Source organism: Hemicordylus capensis, chromosome 6, assembly GCF_027244095.1.
Source record: "Hemicordylus capensis ecotype Gifberg chromosome 6, rHemCap1.1.pri, whole genome shotgun sequence".
NCBI lineage: Eukaryota > Metazoa > Chordata > Lepidosauria > Squamata > Cordylidae > Hemicordylus > Hemicordylus capensis.
Genome location: NC_069662.1, coordinates 164,658,245 through 164,674,933, shown reverse-complemented (window position 1 = coordinate 164,674,933; position 16,689 = coordinate 164,658,245). Strand labels below are relative to the sequence as shown.

Genomic DNA, 16,689 nt, shown 5'->3' with positions numbered 1-16,689 from the left:
AATATCTTGTTGATAAGCTACATTTAATATACTTTTTCACACAGTGCATAATTAATCTATGGAATTCTTTGCCATGGGATATGGTGATGGGCACTAGCTTGGATGGCTTTAAAAGGGGCTTAGACAAATTCATGGAGGACAGGTGACATCAATGGTGGGTGGCAGTGGGCTGCCTCCAGCCTCAGAGGCACGATGCCTCTCAATACCAGTTGCAGGAGACCAACAACTGGAGAGAGGGCATGCGTATACCTCTTGCCTGTGGGCCCTCCAGAGGCATCTGGTCACTGAGTGAAACAGGATGCTGGACTAGATGGGCCTTGGGCCTGATCCAGCAGGGCTGTTCTTATGTTCGTGCTATGTGGTTTGGCAGTGGTATCTCGCCACTCTGGGTGTATATTATGTTCTTTGCCTTAGAACTAGTGCTAATTGGCTGCTTTTGCACAAGGGCATCAACAGAAGTCATAATTAAGACTAATTAAATGTATATGAAGATGACTGTCTGTGCTGTGAGCAAACCTTGATCTTTGATCAAATCAACAGATAATTCAGGGCAACCACCTGGACTCAATCCTTCAACTTGTGTTGGAGATTTGCTCATTGAAGGCTCTTTATCATTCAGCAGGGTGTCATCTCCTTGTAACTGTCTCTCTTTAATAACTGTAGCTGCTTCAATTTGCTCAAGCTCCTCTTGCTCCAAGAGTGTAAATTTATTCAATGTAGGAATAGAATAACTCGTATTTACAATCTCTTTTGTTGTCATAAATTTGTCCAAAGTCATTTACCTTGATATTTCCCCCTGTCCTTGCCCTTCTGGGCTGGAACACTGCCTTTTTTTTTTAGATCCCATTGTTTATAGTTAAGTTGGTTGTTTTCTGAAGGAAAGTAATCTGTTGCCATTTAAAAACAGCAAAATTATCCAAAACTGTTCTGATGAACAAAGTCTAACCAGCCAGTCAGCCAGCCAACCAACTGTCCAAGCAATGCTTCAGCTGATTAGAATACAGTTACTCCTCCGAAGGGCAAATGGGGAAAAGAAAAGTCAAAATTGAAGAGCGAGAGACCAGAACAGAGTATCTCCTCTTCCAAAAGAGTCCAAACATAAAGCGACATAGGCAGACCAAGGGAAAAGTAAAAACAAAATTTAAAATCCAAGCAGATAAGCAGAAAAGGTTTCCACGAAAGAGAGCTAGCAGAGCCAGATGCTGTCATCTTGGCTCCTCCCCCACGGCCCGCCATTTGTTTTTCTGGTGCTGCCATTGGCAGCAGAGTGGTAGCAAAATGAGTGGCATTGCGCCAGTGATGTAGGAACCCCCAGGTCACTTTGCCTGCAGGGCAGCATGTGCCATCCACGCTGTGGTTGACGTTCTGTGACAGCTACCCTTGCCTTATGGGGCACAGTGGCTCTCTTTCTAACCATTGGGGATGTTGTGGCAGTTGGGCAAGATGCCTCTTGCTTTGAGCCAAGGTGAGGTGCCTGCATGCAGCCCCAGTGCTCCTCGTGGCCGTGGCAAAAGGGCACTGCAGTCGGGGAGCCACACACGTAGGCTTAGCTCGCTCGCCAGCCACTATTTGTGGTCACCACTAATCCCCTTGGATCCTTTTTCTGGCACAGCGGCAGAAGGCTTAGGAGTGAAGTGGGTCTTCTGTCACTTGTACTGGGAAATGGATGGAGATGGTAAGAAACAGGGGGAGCCCCTCCAGTGATCCCTCTCACAGGGATTCCAAGATTTTTTTTGACTACAATTCCCAGAATCCCCAAGCAAAAGCCATTGCAGCTAGGGATTCTGGGAGTTGGAGTCAACATGGATTCTGAGAATCCCGGTTAGAGGGAACACTGGGAGCCCTCTCCTCCTGCTCAAAGAGGCTTCCTGCTGTTTCTTGCCATTTCAGAATTGGCCATGGAAATGAGCTCCCTGGTGTGAGTGCCAAAAAGGGCTGGGGGCACGCGTCACTGGCGACCTGGCAAGTGGATCTATAGATGCCTGACTGCAGGGCTGTAGTGCCAACATGTACCACCACAACTGTGCACAAATACTTTTAGAGGATCAGCCCAAATCTTCCATTGTTTCGGAGTCTTCAGTAGGCACTTTTTGCACATCTCCCATTTCCCCCTGCAACCATGAGGGCTAGAGACTTCCACTGGACAGCAATGAAAACTGAAATTCTCCCAGCTGTGTGCTGCTATGCAATGTCACAGGAATTCATGCAGCTTTGTATATTGGGGAAAACCTGTATGTCTTGTTCCTCCATAAAATGCTTAGAGGAGGTCATGCTGCATTACACGTGTGTGTGTGTGTGTGTGTGTGTGTGTGTGTGTGTGTGTGTGTGTGTTTGTTCTAATACAACAAGGCCAGACTGACTGCTTGTGTCCACATAGGCTTGCCATCCAAGTGGAGGAGAATGAAAGCCTGAAGAGCGCTTTACAGACTACTATGAAAACAAAAGAGGAAGACTTCCGGGTGTACCAGGAAACAATGGGCCAGGTGAAGGAGATCTTCCTACAGGCTCTGAGGCAGCAGAAGCAGGACAGGATCTAAGCCAGACCCACCCAGAGTGCCCTGCTGAGGTGGGGGGAGGGGAGGGGAGGGGAGGGGAGGGAGGTTATCAGGGCACTTGAGAGATCATAGTTACCTCTTGCCAGGTTTGTCCCGACCCCCACCCCACCCCAAATTATATTTATTTAAATACTTGCAGGAGAGCATGACAAATAGAGCTAATCTTGATCTTGTTGAAGACGCTGATGCTGTTGCAAGCTCTTGCCTGCAAGAGAAAGAGAGAGGTCAGCTCTTCTCATGCATAATGAAGTACATGTAACTGTACCTGATGGAACTCCAGGCCTGCACTCTGATGCAGGTCTAGAATCTGACTAGGCAGCCCTTGAGGTTCACCTGTGTAGAAGGAGCTGGACCAACTTATGTACTTGCAATGCTGGTGTTTTGTTTTTTTAATCTATAGATAGATATCTGTATCTGTAAATACGGGACATTGTTCATCGTTCTTTGTAATACTGTGACAAGATAAAGAGTATCTTATTTTCTCAAATGCCACAATAATTGTTGTTTCTGCTGTGCTCCCTGTTTTAGTTGGACCAAACTAGGCAAGAGAGGACGAGATCTGTGGTTTTTCTTGAAATCACTGCCATCATTTAATGTGTATAAAAGCCCCTAAAATGTGCTAGGTGCTGTAAAAGAATAGAAACCCCTGCAGACTCACCATCTAAAAAACATGACACATGAAGAGAGGAGTTGGAGCAGAAGGGAGAAGAAACTGACTGGGAGAGAAAGAAAGAAAAAGTGTAAAGACAACAACAATGAGAAAAAAGAAAGAGAAGCCAAACAGTGCACCAAGAGATAAAAGCAAGAAAGGAGAAATGGGTTTTTAATCATTTCTTAAAATGAGGCATACCAGTCAAATAGGCTTATTATGGTGGCGGTGATGGATCTGAATCAGGACTGCGACTTGGGTATCAATTTCAGCTAGGAAAATGGGTGTGGCGGGAAGGGCGAAATCCTCATTCATCCAACATCGATTTGATCTGAATCTGGCCACCCCCGCCCCACTAGTGTTCTCTGTAACGGGGATTCCCAGATGTTGTTGGCTGCAACTCCCATAACCCCCGGGCAAAGGCCATTGCAGCTAGGAGCGATGGGAGTTTTCGTCAGCATCTGGAAATCCCTGTTGCAGAGAAGACTGACTCCAACCCATGGTTGCATTTGCTATGTTAAAAAAAGACACAGGAGACTGAATCCTGGATCTCTTGCAATCTCACAAAAGGGATTGCATTTCAGCGGCATCACAGCTGCCTCCTGACCCATGTCTGTTATCTTGTCTTTGCACCAGCACACCTCGCACACCTTGTCCCACCTCCTTTGCTGCTGTTCTTCACAATCTGAAGAACTGTGGGCTGATCTTGGGCTCCAGTTAGTTTTTTTGGTACAAGATTATTGCTTCAGGATCTTTATCCTGGTTTTGTGAGCAGTAGTGAGTAGGGCCATAGTGAGTGAGTTCCACAGTTGAACTGGCCTGGCCTGAACTATAGCCCAGTTCAGGTTCATCCAATTCAATAACTCAAGCTTTGTTTCGGCTGGTCTCCTTCCCTGCACCTCTCTGCTTTCTTGAGCCCTGCACTAGCTGACCTGGCAGGGAGCAGGAGACAATCTGGGGGATTCATCTGATGGAGGAGTGGCTGCCCCAGTTTCACTTTTTAAAAGATTTAGTAGCATTTTATGATTTTTACTTATTCACCTGCAGTCCTGGGAAACAGCACAGGGTTTCTTGAGAATTATAGTCTTTTCTAAGGCAGCTTCAAGAAACCCTGCACTGTTTTCCAGGACTGCAAGGGAATAAATAAAATGAATAAGAAAATGCTTCCAACAGAGTCTCTTTGAAAATATGAAACTGCAGCTGCCAGTGCTCCCTCCCTTCTGCCATTACAGCAGCTCTGGATAAGGCTACTGTTCCCAAGAAACCTGTGCTATTTCCCAGGGCTGCGGAAGAATATTATGTGGACAGAATCTTCTTAGAAGTGAACTCACAGTAACCAGCCTTTGCTTCCTTGCTGCTAGAAGCAAGATGAGTCTACCAGCCTGTCTTCTGCTCCCTTACCCAGTCCAGTAAATTAGTATAGGGGTCAGGCAGTGGCAAGGAGAGAGAAGGGACCAAATTTATTATTCATTTATGTATTTATTTTAACTTATATACCGCCCAAACGTTCGTCTCTGGGCGGTTAACAATGACATAAAAACAATTAAAAGAAATATAAAAGGTTAAAACAGTTTAACAATTTAAAAACAGTATACAATTAAAACCTACAAATTTAAAAAGCTGAAAAAGCTTGGGTGAAGAGATGGGTCTTCAGATGTTTTTTCAAAATAGTCAGAAATTCAAAGTGAGCCCTTCAAATTGGACTGAAGTGGGATTCTGCTCCCCTGCCCCACCACTGAGAAGCATCAAATGATGGACCCTCTGAAGCACCAAGGTAGCCCCTGAATCAAAGTGATGCTGCTTTGCACAGCTTGCACAAGGGAGAGAAGAAGCGTTGGCACCAACACAAGAATGAGAGGAGAGGACACTCTAAGGTGGCCTAAATATTTGTAGTTTATTTGCCCCAAAGTATTTCAAGTAGTGCTCTTCATGAGGGGCACCATAATCTCTATCTCCTATTATAAAGTATTTTCATGCACCTTAGAAGTTTCCTCAATTCATATTTTCCAAGGACTATTACTTGCATCTTCCCATTCTGGATGGTCATTGCAGCTCCTGAGTCTCCAGTCTTAGTGCTGGATTTGAACCCACTTCCTGGCACTGATAGTATAGTCAAGGCAGTCCTCAACAGCAATGCAAATGGGGGTGGGGGGTGGGGAGGGAAACCTCGCAGATTTTGTGAATGTGGCCTTGGGAGTTTCACCCTCCTTTAACCTTTTTGAACAAAAACTACAGAGAAAACAGCCTCCTGCCCAGGGCTCCATTTGTGCAGGATACAATCCAGGAATCTGTTTTTCAGTACTAAGGGCAACGTAGAGAAGCAGTGCCTGATTCAGGACTCACACTCCAGACTGCAGTTGGACGGGTGTGTGTGTGTGTGGGGGGGCAGAATTCCTTGTGTTGACCTTGTGAAAGTAAGTCACGGAACACCTATGAGTTACATACCGATGTGTGTGACAAAGCCTCAGTAGTCCTTTGGTGGTTTTTTTAAGTGAAAAGGAGCCTCAGAAGTAGGGGCGTAACTATAATAGGGCAAGGGGAAACAGTAGTCTGGGGGCCTATGGCCTTTGGGGGGGGGCCCAGAGGCAAGTCACATGACTGACTCCCCCAGCCACGCACCCGCCCGGGCTTCCTTCAGCTGTATTCATCCTCCAAAATTGATGGGAGTGTTAAGACCTGGAGTTACCAGAACAGCACGTCTTTCTCTAGTACCATTAAATGACTTGCATCGTCCACAGTTTACAAAACCTTTAAAAAAATAATTTAGGATGATGTTCTATGAGCTGAGCTTCGGTGGTGGGGGTGCATTTTAAAATCATGTCTCTGGGCCCACTACAACCTTGCTACGCCCCTGCTCAGAAGGCTGTGCTTTTGTGAGGAGAAGGAGAGGCGTGGGTGTATCGGGAAGGGAGGAAGATGTGTAATCTTCCCCACTGTATTTTTCTGCTCAAAACTGAACCCTTCCCCAGCTGCTCTTCTTATCTACTTAATACTTACTACCTGTATATCCCACCTTTCTGGCCAAATGCTCAAGGCATTTTACAGTTTAAAACAATGAGGCTGTTCTCATGTGCACCCTAACCCAGGCTTGAGAAGCCCTCCTAATTTAGGCTGCACATTAGAACCGCTGAGCCTGGTGGGGCAGTGTTGCCTAGCCCAGCTTTTAACCCAGCTCAGACGGACCCTTAAGACAGGCTCCGGGATCGTATGTTTGCGAGGAATATGTTCAGCCCCTGTGAACACAGAGATGGGCACCTAGAGCGCTCATCTCCTGGGAGAATCCCTCAATGCATCGTGCATGTTGCGCGGTACATTGTGGGCTATCCAGAGGCTGGGACACGTTCTCCCGGCTTCTTGAACTCTGCGCTGCTCCACGGAAACGCAGGCCCGCACTCCCAGCAGTATATCCTTCCTTGTCTGGGGGGAAGGTGAGTTCCACCAGCCCTCCCACCTGCCTGCCCAGTCATGTGAACAATGGTTTACAGTCTAAGAGACTGGAAAGGAACAGGGAAAGAAGAGGAAAGTCAGCAACAGTTACATGCTGTTACATAATGGAGTTGCATAATGACCAGGTGGAAAGGACCCTGCAAGAGATCCTTCTGCAAAATGGCAGCTGGTCTCCATCAGGACCTTGCTGCCCCACCTCTCCCTCTGATGCAGCGAGGTGGAGTTTTCCTTCTCCGAGGATTCCTGAAGCACAATTAAACTTCCCACCATGTCCTGGAATCCCATGAGCGGAAAAGAAGCATAGGAGGATTCAGAAGTGACTTTTATGGCCAATGGGAAAGGGGCTGAGTGCCCCCACCCCTTGCTGCGCCCCCACCCAAAATCTCCTTCTCTTTGGAGACCTTCCTCCAAAATCTCACCCTTCCTAAACACACATACGTACGAAATCTCACCCTTCCTAAACACACATATGTACGAAATCTCACCCTTCCTACACACACACACACACACACACACACACACACACGGTTTGCTACTTATATTCCCATACAAGGTGTACCTTGACCCTGTGAAGCCCTGTTCCTTGGTCAGCAAAGGAGGCGACATCTGATGCAAGTCAATTAGCACCTGCCAGTCAGACCACTGGCCTGGAGCTCCAAGCCAGGCAGGCTGCCAGAGCCTTGAATCGCCAGCAGAGAAGGCTACCGTGCTCTTTTGTGCACCCCTAACTAGCATGTGAGTTCCCTCTGACTGTTTCGGTTGCATTTCATGTTTGTCAAACACCTTCCATATCACTGCATAGAACGGCATGGTATTCATAATTGGGCAGTAACTCCCATTTTCCTCACACACTGCCCAACAGCAAACCTCTGTGGCTTCTGAGACGGAAAAATTCTGGGGGGCTTTTCTGCCTCTCTTACTTCTGTTGCATCCAGTGCTTGTGGGGCTGTTGCCATGAGCACAACAAAGGCAGCCAAGAGCCAAAGAGAAAACTACAGCAAACATTGTGCTCTAAATTAAGCGACAGCCAGGCAGAGCCACGGATTGTGTTTCCCTCACCCTCTCCCTTTGCCATGAGAGTCTTTTAGCTCACAAGGGACACCTTCATCTCACTTTATTTAATCCTATTCGAGATATTCTTGAAATCCCAACCCCTCCAACTATTTGATGGGGCAATAAACAGTTCTCCGTGATGCAGGAGTTGAGCTGTCAGCGCTGATGTAGCCCCCAACGATGTTCATCAAAGAGATGACTTGCTTACTTCTGACAAGGTGTAGTCAGTCTCCACACTGGAATTGATTTATTCTAGTTTAGTTAGAGTGTTTATACCTCGCCTTCCACAAATGCGTTCCAAGTAGCTTACAATAACTAATGTAAATAACAGAATTTTTGATACTTTGAGACCTTCCGTAGTGTTCAGTTGGTGCTCCATAGCTATTTTTTTCTTTTTCTTTGAGTGCCTCCCAAGATTCCAGTTTTGCCAGTGCCCTCTGCATGCCACAGGGCATTGCTCTTCTAAGAGAGAACTCCAGTGGGCAGCTGAGAAGAGCCAGTCCATGGCTGAAGCATCCGAGAAGCAGGCAAGGCCAGGATGGACCTTGTTCATGGGACGAAGGCACCACAACGTGCCCCTCCCTCATCACTTTTGTGTACTGCATGTCTGTTCCAGACATAGACATGGAAGCTATTCTCACGACCACTGGAAAGCGGGCTAGGGGAGCTTAGACCGCTTTCCAGGGATCGTGGGAACCACCAGGCTCGAAGGCGAGCCCGGTGTTCCCAAGGCGGCTAGCCTGCCTAATTACCCCTCACCATGAAAATAGGGACTTCTTAGTCTCAGACCAAGGGATACCACCTAAATAGCACCCAACACATTATTGACACACTGGAGCTCTTCTCACAACCAATGAGAAGAGTTCCGGGACGGTCTGCACGGAAGGTGGGTTTAACCTACCTTCCCCGCAGACGATCTTTCTTTTCCTAGGCGGGTGGATCGCCCACACAGACAAGTGGCAGCTCCATCTGCAGCTCCAGGGGCCAGGGTGCCAGGATGTGCCACCACGTGTCTCCCCCCCCCGCCAGAACTCCAATAATGTTCTGCGCAAGTGTGGTGGGATTATTGAGATCCCCCCTCCCCTCTGAGTGTGCCAGCCACAGCTGCAAGCAGCTGACACACAAGCAAGAAAATCAAGGCTGACACAATCAAGGGAGCGCTCACTCCCTTGACCTCATTTAAGTGGGAGGCTACTTAGGCAGGTTTGCTGCCATATAGCCGCTGGGATCAGATCTGATTGGGCGGTTCACATGCGTGTGCAAAACGGACCGGGCGCCCTTAGCCCAGTTTTGCACGCACATGTGAATAGCCTCACTTTCTGTCTGCTCTTGATGAAATGGAAGGAGAACTGGTTTTGTGGTAGCAAGTATGAATTGTCTCCTTTGCTAAGAAGGGTCTGTCCTGGTTTGCATTTGAATGGGAGACTACGTGTGTGTGCAGGCACTGGAAGATATTCCCCTTAGGGGATGAGGCCACTCTAGGAAGAACTGCCTGCTTGCATGCAGAAGGTTCCAAGTTCCCTCCCTGGCGGCCTCTCCAAGATAGGTCTGAGAGAGATTCCTGCCTGCAACCTTGGAGAAGCTGCTGCCAGTCTGTGAAGATAATCGATGGACCGAGGGTCTGACCCAGTATAAAGCAGCTTCCTATGTTCCTCTGAAGCTGCCTGGTGTTCTTAGAGAATTAGAAAGAAATGGCTTTTCCCTAGGCTGGGTCTGGTCACATTTAAAAGTAAAGAGGGGGAGGTTCTTTTTAAAATTAAAAACGTAAGCCCTGTTCAGGTGCTGTGAAACCAGACACGGGGTACCACAGTGGAGGGGAAATGGGTGCACCCTAGCCCTGCCCTCTATGCGGCTGTGCTCCTTAGCCACACCTTTGAGCTTCCCCGGAGTCGGCACTCATCTGAGGAGGGAAATCCTGGGCACGCTTCTTCTGTGTGATTTAGAACCCTGGAATGCCCCTTTGCCCAGCTTCCCGAATGGGCACTGCGGTGAGGTGTGTACGTGTTTTGCGGGTCTCCAGTTTTCTTTTACCATGAGAGGTTGATTTTCAACTCGAGGTTTCCAAGTGATCCCAAGCAACATGTGGCTCATGCATCACATGGAGAAACAATAAGAGAGGAAAAAGTGGGAGCAATCCTATTCACCAGAAAGCAGGGGTCTCAGTTCAGGCCTTGGGAGAGTCCAGCCAACCTGTGCGGAAGCTAACCCAAAGCCAACAGAGCAAGATTGCAATTCGTGTGTGCTTTAAAAGGAGCCCACATTGCAATAAGACACAGTATCCCCTCTGAAATCCCAGCGATACTCATTAGAATAGGTGCTATGTGAAAAACTGGATGGTGACTCCATACCCCTAATGATTCATGAAGCCCGTATCTATTTTCACCTTTAAAATGTTGGAAGGCATGGCATGGGTGGGGCAGCCACATGGCTGGGTGGCTGCTCTGCCTAGCTTTGGGAAACGTGCAACCCTCCGTCCCCAGCACCACCCTGTAAGCCTTTGAAATCCGACGCCAGCTCAGCCTGTGCTCTTTGGAGGAAAGAATTCAGCTCTTGCATTCAGCAGCTCTGCTGTAATCGCAGTCCTGTACCCAGCGGGTGAGCTGTCTGGGCAGCTATTTATACCTCCTCCACATATTAACGGCAGGATTCAGGCTGGGCAGAAGTAAGGGGTGGTGATGGAAGGAGAGGAGAGCTGGTCTTGTGGTAACAAGCATGACTTGTCCCCTTAGCTAAGCAGGGTCTGCCCTGGTTGCATTTGAATGGGAGACTTGATGTGTGAGCAGTGCAAGATATTCCCCTCAGGGGATGAAGCCACTCTGAGAAGAGCATCTAGGTTCCAAGTTTCCTCCCTGGCTTCTCCAAGATAGGGCTGAGAGAGATTCCTGCCTGCAACCTTGGAGAAGCCGCTGCCAGTCTGTGAAGACATAGGAACATAGGAAGCTGCCATATACTGAGTCAGACCATCAGTCCATCTAGCTCAGTATTGTCTTCACAGACTGGCAGCAACTTCTCCAAGGTTGCAGGCAGGAGTCTTTCTCAGCCCTATCTTGGAGACATGGAACCTTTTGCTCTTGCCAGAGCGGCTCCATCCCCTGAGGGGAATCTCTGACAGTGCTCATACATCAAGTCTCCCGTTCATATGCAACCAGGGCAGACCCTGCTTAGCTACGGGGACAAGTCATGCTTGCTACCACAAGACCAGCTCTCCTCCTAAGACAATACTGAGCTAGATAGACCAATGGTCTGACTTGGTATATGGCAGCTTCCTATGTTCCTATGACAGTAGCAAGGGGACACATGGAGCACACACCGCTCTGAGATTTCCCTCCCATTTCCTGTTTTTTTCAAACACAAGCAGGCATTTGTTACATAGCTGCAGTTAACCTGGAGGGTCAGCCAGCCCTCCCCAGGCCTGTGGGCCTGCCCCAATCTCCAACAAAGAAAAAGGCTGCTGAGAGACTAGAAGAAGATTCTGGGATGGGTTAACCTTTCAGATGGGGAGAAGAGGCTGAGGAGGAGCTCAGCGGACAATAGCCTGCCCCCTTATATCTGGCCCCACACCCTGAGATGTACCTCCTTGCCCTGGCGTCAGGCTTAGCCGAAGCCCAGACTCCCAGCTGTGGGGTTTGGGGCCCCAGATGGAGCTGGTCATCAGTCCAAGTGGGCTTGATAGAAGTGTAGGCCAGAACATTCAAGAGTCAAGTGCCATGGCTGTATCCTTGCCTTCAATGGAACCATGAACTCTCGAGAACCCAAGCTCCACAGGAGAGTGCCCCCACATTCTTAACCACAATGAGTTATTTCTGTTGAGCCAAATGATCCAATTTGCCATTGATTTCCAGGTCAGTGTTCCCAGTTGCTGTGCCACACCCCCCACTTGACTGTCCCTTGCATTTGTATCATCTCTCAGCTGTCCCTTCACAAAGTGCTCCATTGTGCTTTTTGGCTGCAGAAGAATCTGGTCATTCTCTCGCTTGGGTTACAACCACAACACACAGTTCCTCCTGTTTCTCTCTGGTTTTCCCATGCCGGCCTTAAATGCACCTACTGTTCCTTTAGCAGCCTGGGAAATGCCATACCTGTTGAGGTAATCTTATCCCAGTCATTTGGGGGAAGGAGGGGTGCGTTAACTCTCTGCGTGCTGGGTGCCCACACCAGACTGCCCACCTGCATCACCCTCTGCAAAACAGGTAGGAAACTGCTGCAGGGCAGGTGTCCACCACTGTTGGAACTGGAAGGTGAGTGCATCACCAGAAAGGTCCCTTTAGGACACCTTTGGAAGCAAAGCAAGAGTGGCCAGAACAGAGGCAGAGAATACAAAAAAGGGAGGAAGACAGCTTGAACTTCACCAAGAGAAAGGACTAGGTTCAGGTAAGTCTGGGAGCATTTTACAGCTGAGAACTTTGGACAGGTCTGCACAATGAGTGAGTGAGCCACAAGCATCCAGCCATGTGATGTGGCCAGGTGCTAGAGAATATCCCAGTTTGGGCTTAATGCCATATGCAGTGCCAGATTTAGGCACAAGCTAAGTAAGCTACAGCTTAAGGCCTCATATTATGAGGAGCTTCTGAGTTAAAAGAAAAGAAAAGATGGAATTTCAAGTTTGACATAAAGTATTTCCATTTAAAGGCATTTCCAGCCCAAATAGGCTTATTGCAAGAGACCTGTTTTTGTTAGATGAGTCGTTTTCCGTTGCATCTTTGCCAAGTAAAAACAAAGCTTTCTTATTGCTATTTTCATTGTCCTTTTTTGTTAGAATGTGGTGGGGTTTTTTTGGTTTGTGTGTGTGTGTTTTAATGCTAGGGGGCCTGTTAAGCTTGACATATCTAAGGGCCTCAGCGTGTCATAATCTGGCCCTGGCAGCATGCAGCAAAACCTCTTATCGCTCTACCATTCTGCTATTTTTGGAAGGGCAGTATAGAAATAATAATAATAATAATAATAATAATTCAGTGGGCTTAATCCTGTGCTGAAGGAATCTCAACAGTCAAGAAAAACCCATCCATGCAGTCAGTCACCCTGGCACAAATCCACAGGCAGAGCGCAGTAGCCACATGGTTCCCATAAAAGTAAAGTGTGCCGTCCAGTTGATTTTGACTCCTGGCGACCACAGAGCTCTGTGGTTGTCTTTGGTAGAATACAGGAGAGCTTGACCCATTGCCTCCTCCCGCACAGTGTGAGATGATGCCTTTCAGCATCTTCCTGTGTTGCTACACATCCCTACTTACATCATATAGGTGATGGACATGTACATCTGCTCTGTTCTGTTCATGTGACTAGCCACAATCCATGCAGCCCCAATAGCTGGATGCAGACATGCAGAGAGAGGGGGGATCCATGGAGGAAACACCCTATTGCGTGTAGGCAGAGGTGCACCTAGGTAATTTCGGAGCCTGGACCTAAAGGCCTTTGGAGGCCCCCTCCCCTGCAAATTAAGCATCATCATGTTCGGCCAGGCGACCACACCACCCGGGACAGACTAAAGAGGATTTGTGGGGGGGGGGGGCCCAGGGGCTGTGGAGGCCCTGGACTTTGGCCCAGAAGAAGTCCCGGGATAAGAGCACCTCTGCCTGTAAGGATCCTGGCCTGTATGTGGGATCCTGCTTTCAGGATGCAGAATCTCCCTTGGTGGATCAGGGGACTTCTCTGTCGTTCAGAAAATACCCGCAGCTCTTGCGACTGTTCCCATACATTCCAGCAGTCCTGCTTGCTGTGTGCATGGTTTTGTCCTTCTGCTGAGTCCTATGCACATTTAATTAAAAGTAAGCCCCACCGAATTCAGTGGGCCTTGCACCCAAATAAGTGTGCACAAGATGGCAGCTTCCCTCTCAATTCTTCAACACGGTTCTGACAGCAGTCCTAGGTCATAGCTGCCAGCGCTTTCTGATGCATACTGGGAGGCAGATCATAAACTGAGATGCCAGCCAATGAAACAGGCACTCTATAAAAGTACCGCCATGAAAAACTGCCAAGCTCATCACTGTGACTGTCTTAATTATTCTGCCTTGAAGTGCACCATAAATCCAGGCTGAATTTGACTCAGCATATTTCTGCAGACAAGAGTTGACTGGAACATCCATTAGAGAGGAGGAGGGCAGCTTCTGCTTGCTGTCCCTGTGGGCACGCCATCTCCAGGCTTACAAGGGGATGATCTAGATCCGAGCAGTTAAAAAAATCAAACAAAACCTTTCCAGTAAGAATACATAATTAGGCAAACTAATTTTCACAAACTTGCCCTAATTTATTCCAGTTTTAAAACTGGCTTTTGGGGATAGAATGTGGACTGCCTGGAAGTGATGTTAAGCCGTTCTGTGGTTGCCCCGTTATGCTACCCCATCGCGGAAGCTCCCTAAGATTGATATAGGGCTGCCCGTCATGTTGGCCACTGAGAGAAGATCAGCAATTAAAACCTTCCCCAAGAAACAGAAATTGCTATGGGGCAATTCAGAGAGGCTATTTATGGGTCAATTTCTCACAAATCCCATAGCTAGGGTCAACAGAACAGGCTGATCCTGCAAAGAGGAAGTGTTTAAAGTCATAGGAACCCTAAAAAACCTTAATTGTGCATTATCTGTCCACACTGGGCAGACTGGAGCTGCAATCATGTTTTTTTTAAAAAAAATTTAAAGGGGTCTGAAAAAAGAAGGCAATGCGGAAACCATTTGACTGTAACAATATAACCATGACATTCTTTGTGTGCTGTGTTCCAGACAAAAGGACAAATATGGAAGCATCTGTGGTTTTAAGCTTCTTCCTAACAGTCATTCCTGAAAAGCAACAGGTCTGGTGAGCTTAACAAATTCCACAGAGTGGGTGTCACCACTAAAAAGGCCCTTCTCCTTAAGACTGGACTCTAGGTACCAGTGTTTCACAGAACAAATGGGGTATTCTTGGAACACTCCTCTTCTCATCCCAAAGATCGCTGCCTGAGACCAACCCCACCACAACATTACACATTGTGGAAGGCTCTTCACTGGCCATAAATTGTGTTTATTTACTCTACAGTAACTACATACAGCAATAGCATAAATAAACAATAGCCACACTGGCTTTTCAGCACAGTCGATTTGTAAATTTGCCTAATCTGAAAAAACCAACAAACCACCCTTAAGAATGTTGAATAGAATGTTTAGAACCAATTTCTTCTACAATTGCAACTTCCAATATTTCCAATATCCTCTCCAATAGAGAGGAGGGGTGGTTTGGGGCCACAGCCCAAGAGGAACGGGGTACAGCTTCTGCCCCTCTCGTGGTAGTCAGTGGAGGCCCGAGGCATTGCGGCTTCTGAGGAGATTTTCAGAATGCTGCCTTGCCACATGCCCCTGCTCTGGGGCAGCCCCCCTTTAAAGCTGACCTTTGTAAGCTTTGAAAGTGCATGGAGCAGCAGCCTCCTCTCCTCTCCCTTCACAAGCGTCACAAGGAGTGTGAGGAGCAGTGCTCACTGCAAAGCTGGCAAAGGTCAGATCGGTCCCCAAAATGTCCTCCCATGACAATGGCAGGCAGGCTCGTGCCATCCTGATGGCACCCCAAAAATCTTCCGCCTGAGGTGACTACCTCACCTTGCCTCATGAAAGGGCCGCCCCTCACAGTAGCCCTGATCTGTTCAAAATCACATCTCTGATACACAGGGCAGCCATTTTCTGAACAAGGAAAAGAGATCAGGAGTTCTAACCATAGAACCTCTGTCACGTCTTGCTTGGCCCTTAGTCTTGGAATGGAGCCAGATGCACTTACTGCATAGAATGGCCTCTCATAAGAAAGAGCACCTTTCTTATGAGGCAAGGCTACAACACCTGGGGCTATTTAGTTTAGAAAAAAGACAACTGCGGGAAGACATGATAGGGGTCTATAAAATCATGCACGGCATGGAGAAAGTGGATAGAGAGAAGTTCTTCTCCCTCTCTCACAACACTAGAACCAGGGGTCATCCCATGAAATTGATGGCCAGGAAATCTAGGACCAGCAAATGAAAGTATTTCCCCCCACACAACACATAATCAACTTGTGGAATTCTCTGCCACAAGATGTGGTGAAACCCAAAAACCTGGATGGCTTTAAGAGGAGTTTGGATAACTTCATGGAGGAGAGGTCTATCAGGCTACTAGCTGGAGGGCTATAGGCCACCTCCAGCCTCAAAGGCAGGGTGCCTCTGAGTACCAGTTGCAGGGGAGTAACAGCAGGAGGGAGGGCAGGATTCATTCCTGCCTGTAGGCTTCCAGTGGCATCTGGTGGGCCACTGTGTGAAACAGGATGCTGGACTAGACGGGCCTTGGGCCTGATCCAGCAGGGCTGTTCTTATGTTGTTGTTGTTTATTTACAATCTTAGATCAAACATCAATATACACAGAATATACACAGTAAAAAGAGAAAACAAAAACGGAAACAAAGTCTAAAATGTCATCAAATACATAAAATCAGGAACCTTTGACAGTAACCGATTGTTAATAGTTGCAACTCTGGAGTTTTCAGCTGCATTATACTATGTGCATGGTAGATGGGTGGAAAGGAAAGCACACACTGGCATTTTGTGCACCCATATTGGCATCCATGCTCATGAGAGTTGAGCTGCATCTGCCCCACTCTAGATTTAGCTTCTAGAGACCCAGGCCTGATTCACACAATAATTTGAACCTAGGTTTAATGTGGGTTACCAACATTCATGTGTTTGTGTGAACCCATGTCAAGGCAGGAATCTCAGATTCATCTAAGGCCATAAACCACCTTCATGTGGGTTCACACAATCATGCCAATGTCGGTAACCCACACTAAACCTAGGTTCAAATGGTTGTGTGAACCCGGTCCCCGAAGAGTGAAGGAGACTAATGCCTGAAGAATGGAAACTTCATTACCTGTGTGTGAATACTTATTACTTCTAAAAATATCAGCCCTGAAGGGACAAAACTGGGATAGTAATCAGAAAATAGGAGGCCTGGGAAACAGAGACCATTGGAGTCTATTAAGACTCCATCTGAATAGAGCCCTGTT

The 16,689-nt window shown here is 47.6% G+C and overlaps 1 protein-coding gene across 7 annotated transcripts in view; it reads left to right on the top strand.

Moving 5' to 3' along the window:
* The window catches only part of CCDC13 (coiled-coil domain containing 13), a 35,575-nt gene extending 32,533 nt beyond the window's left edge, over window positions 1–3,042 (top strand). For all 7 annotated transcript variants that reach the window (XM_053265500.1, XM_053265498.1, XM_053265505.1 and 4 more), the window contains one exon: window positions 2,378–3,042. In XM_053265500.1, coding sequence (XP_053121475.1) covers window positions 2,378–2,537 — 160 coding nt within the window. In that variant the 3' untranslated portion in view covers window positions 2,538–3,042. The remainder of the gene's footprint in view (window positions 1–2,377) is intronic.
* Window positions 3,043–16,689: the final 13,647 nt, after the last annotated feature.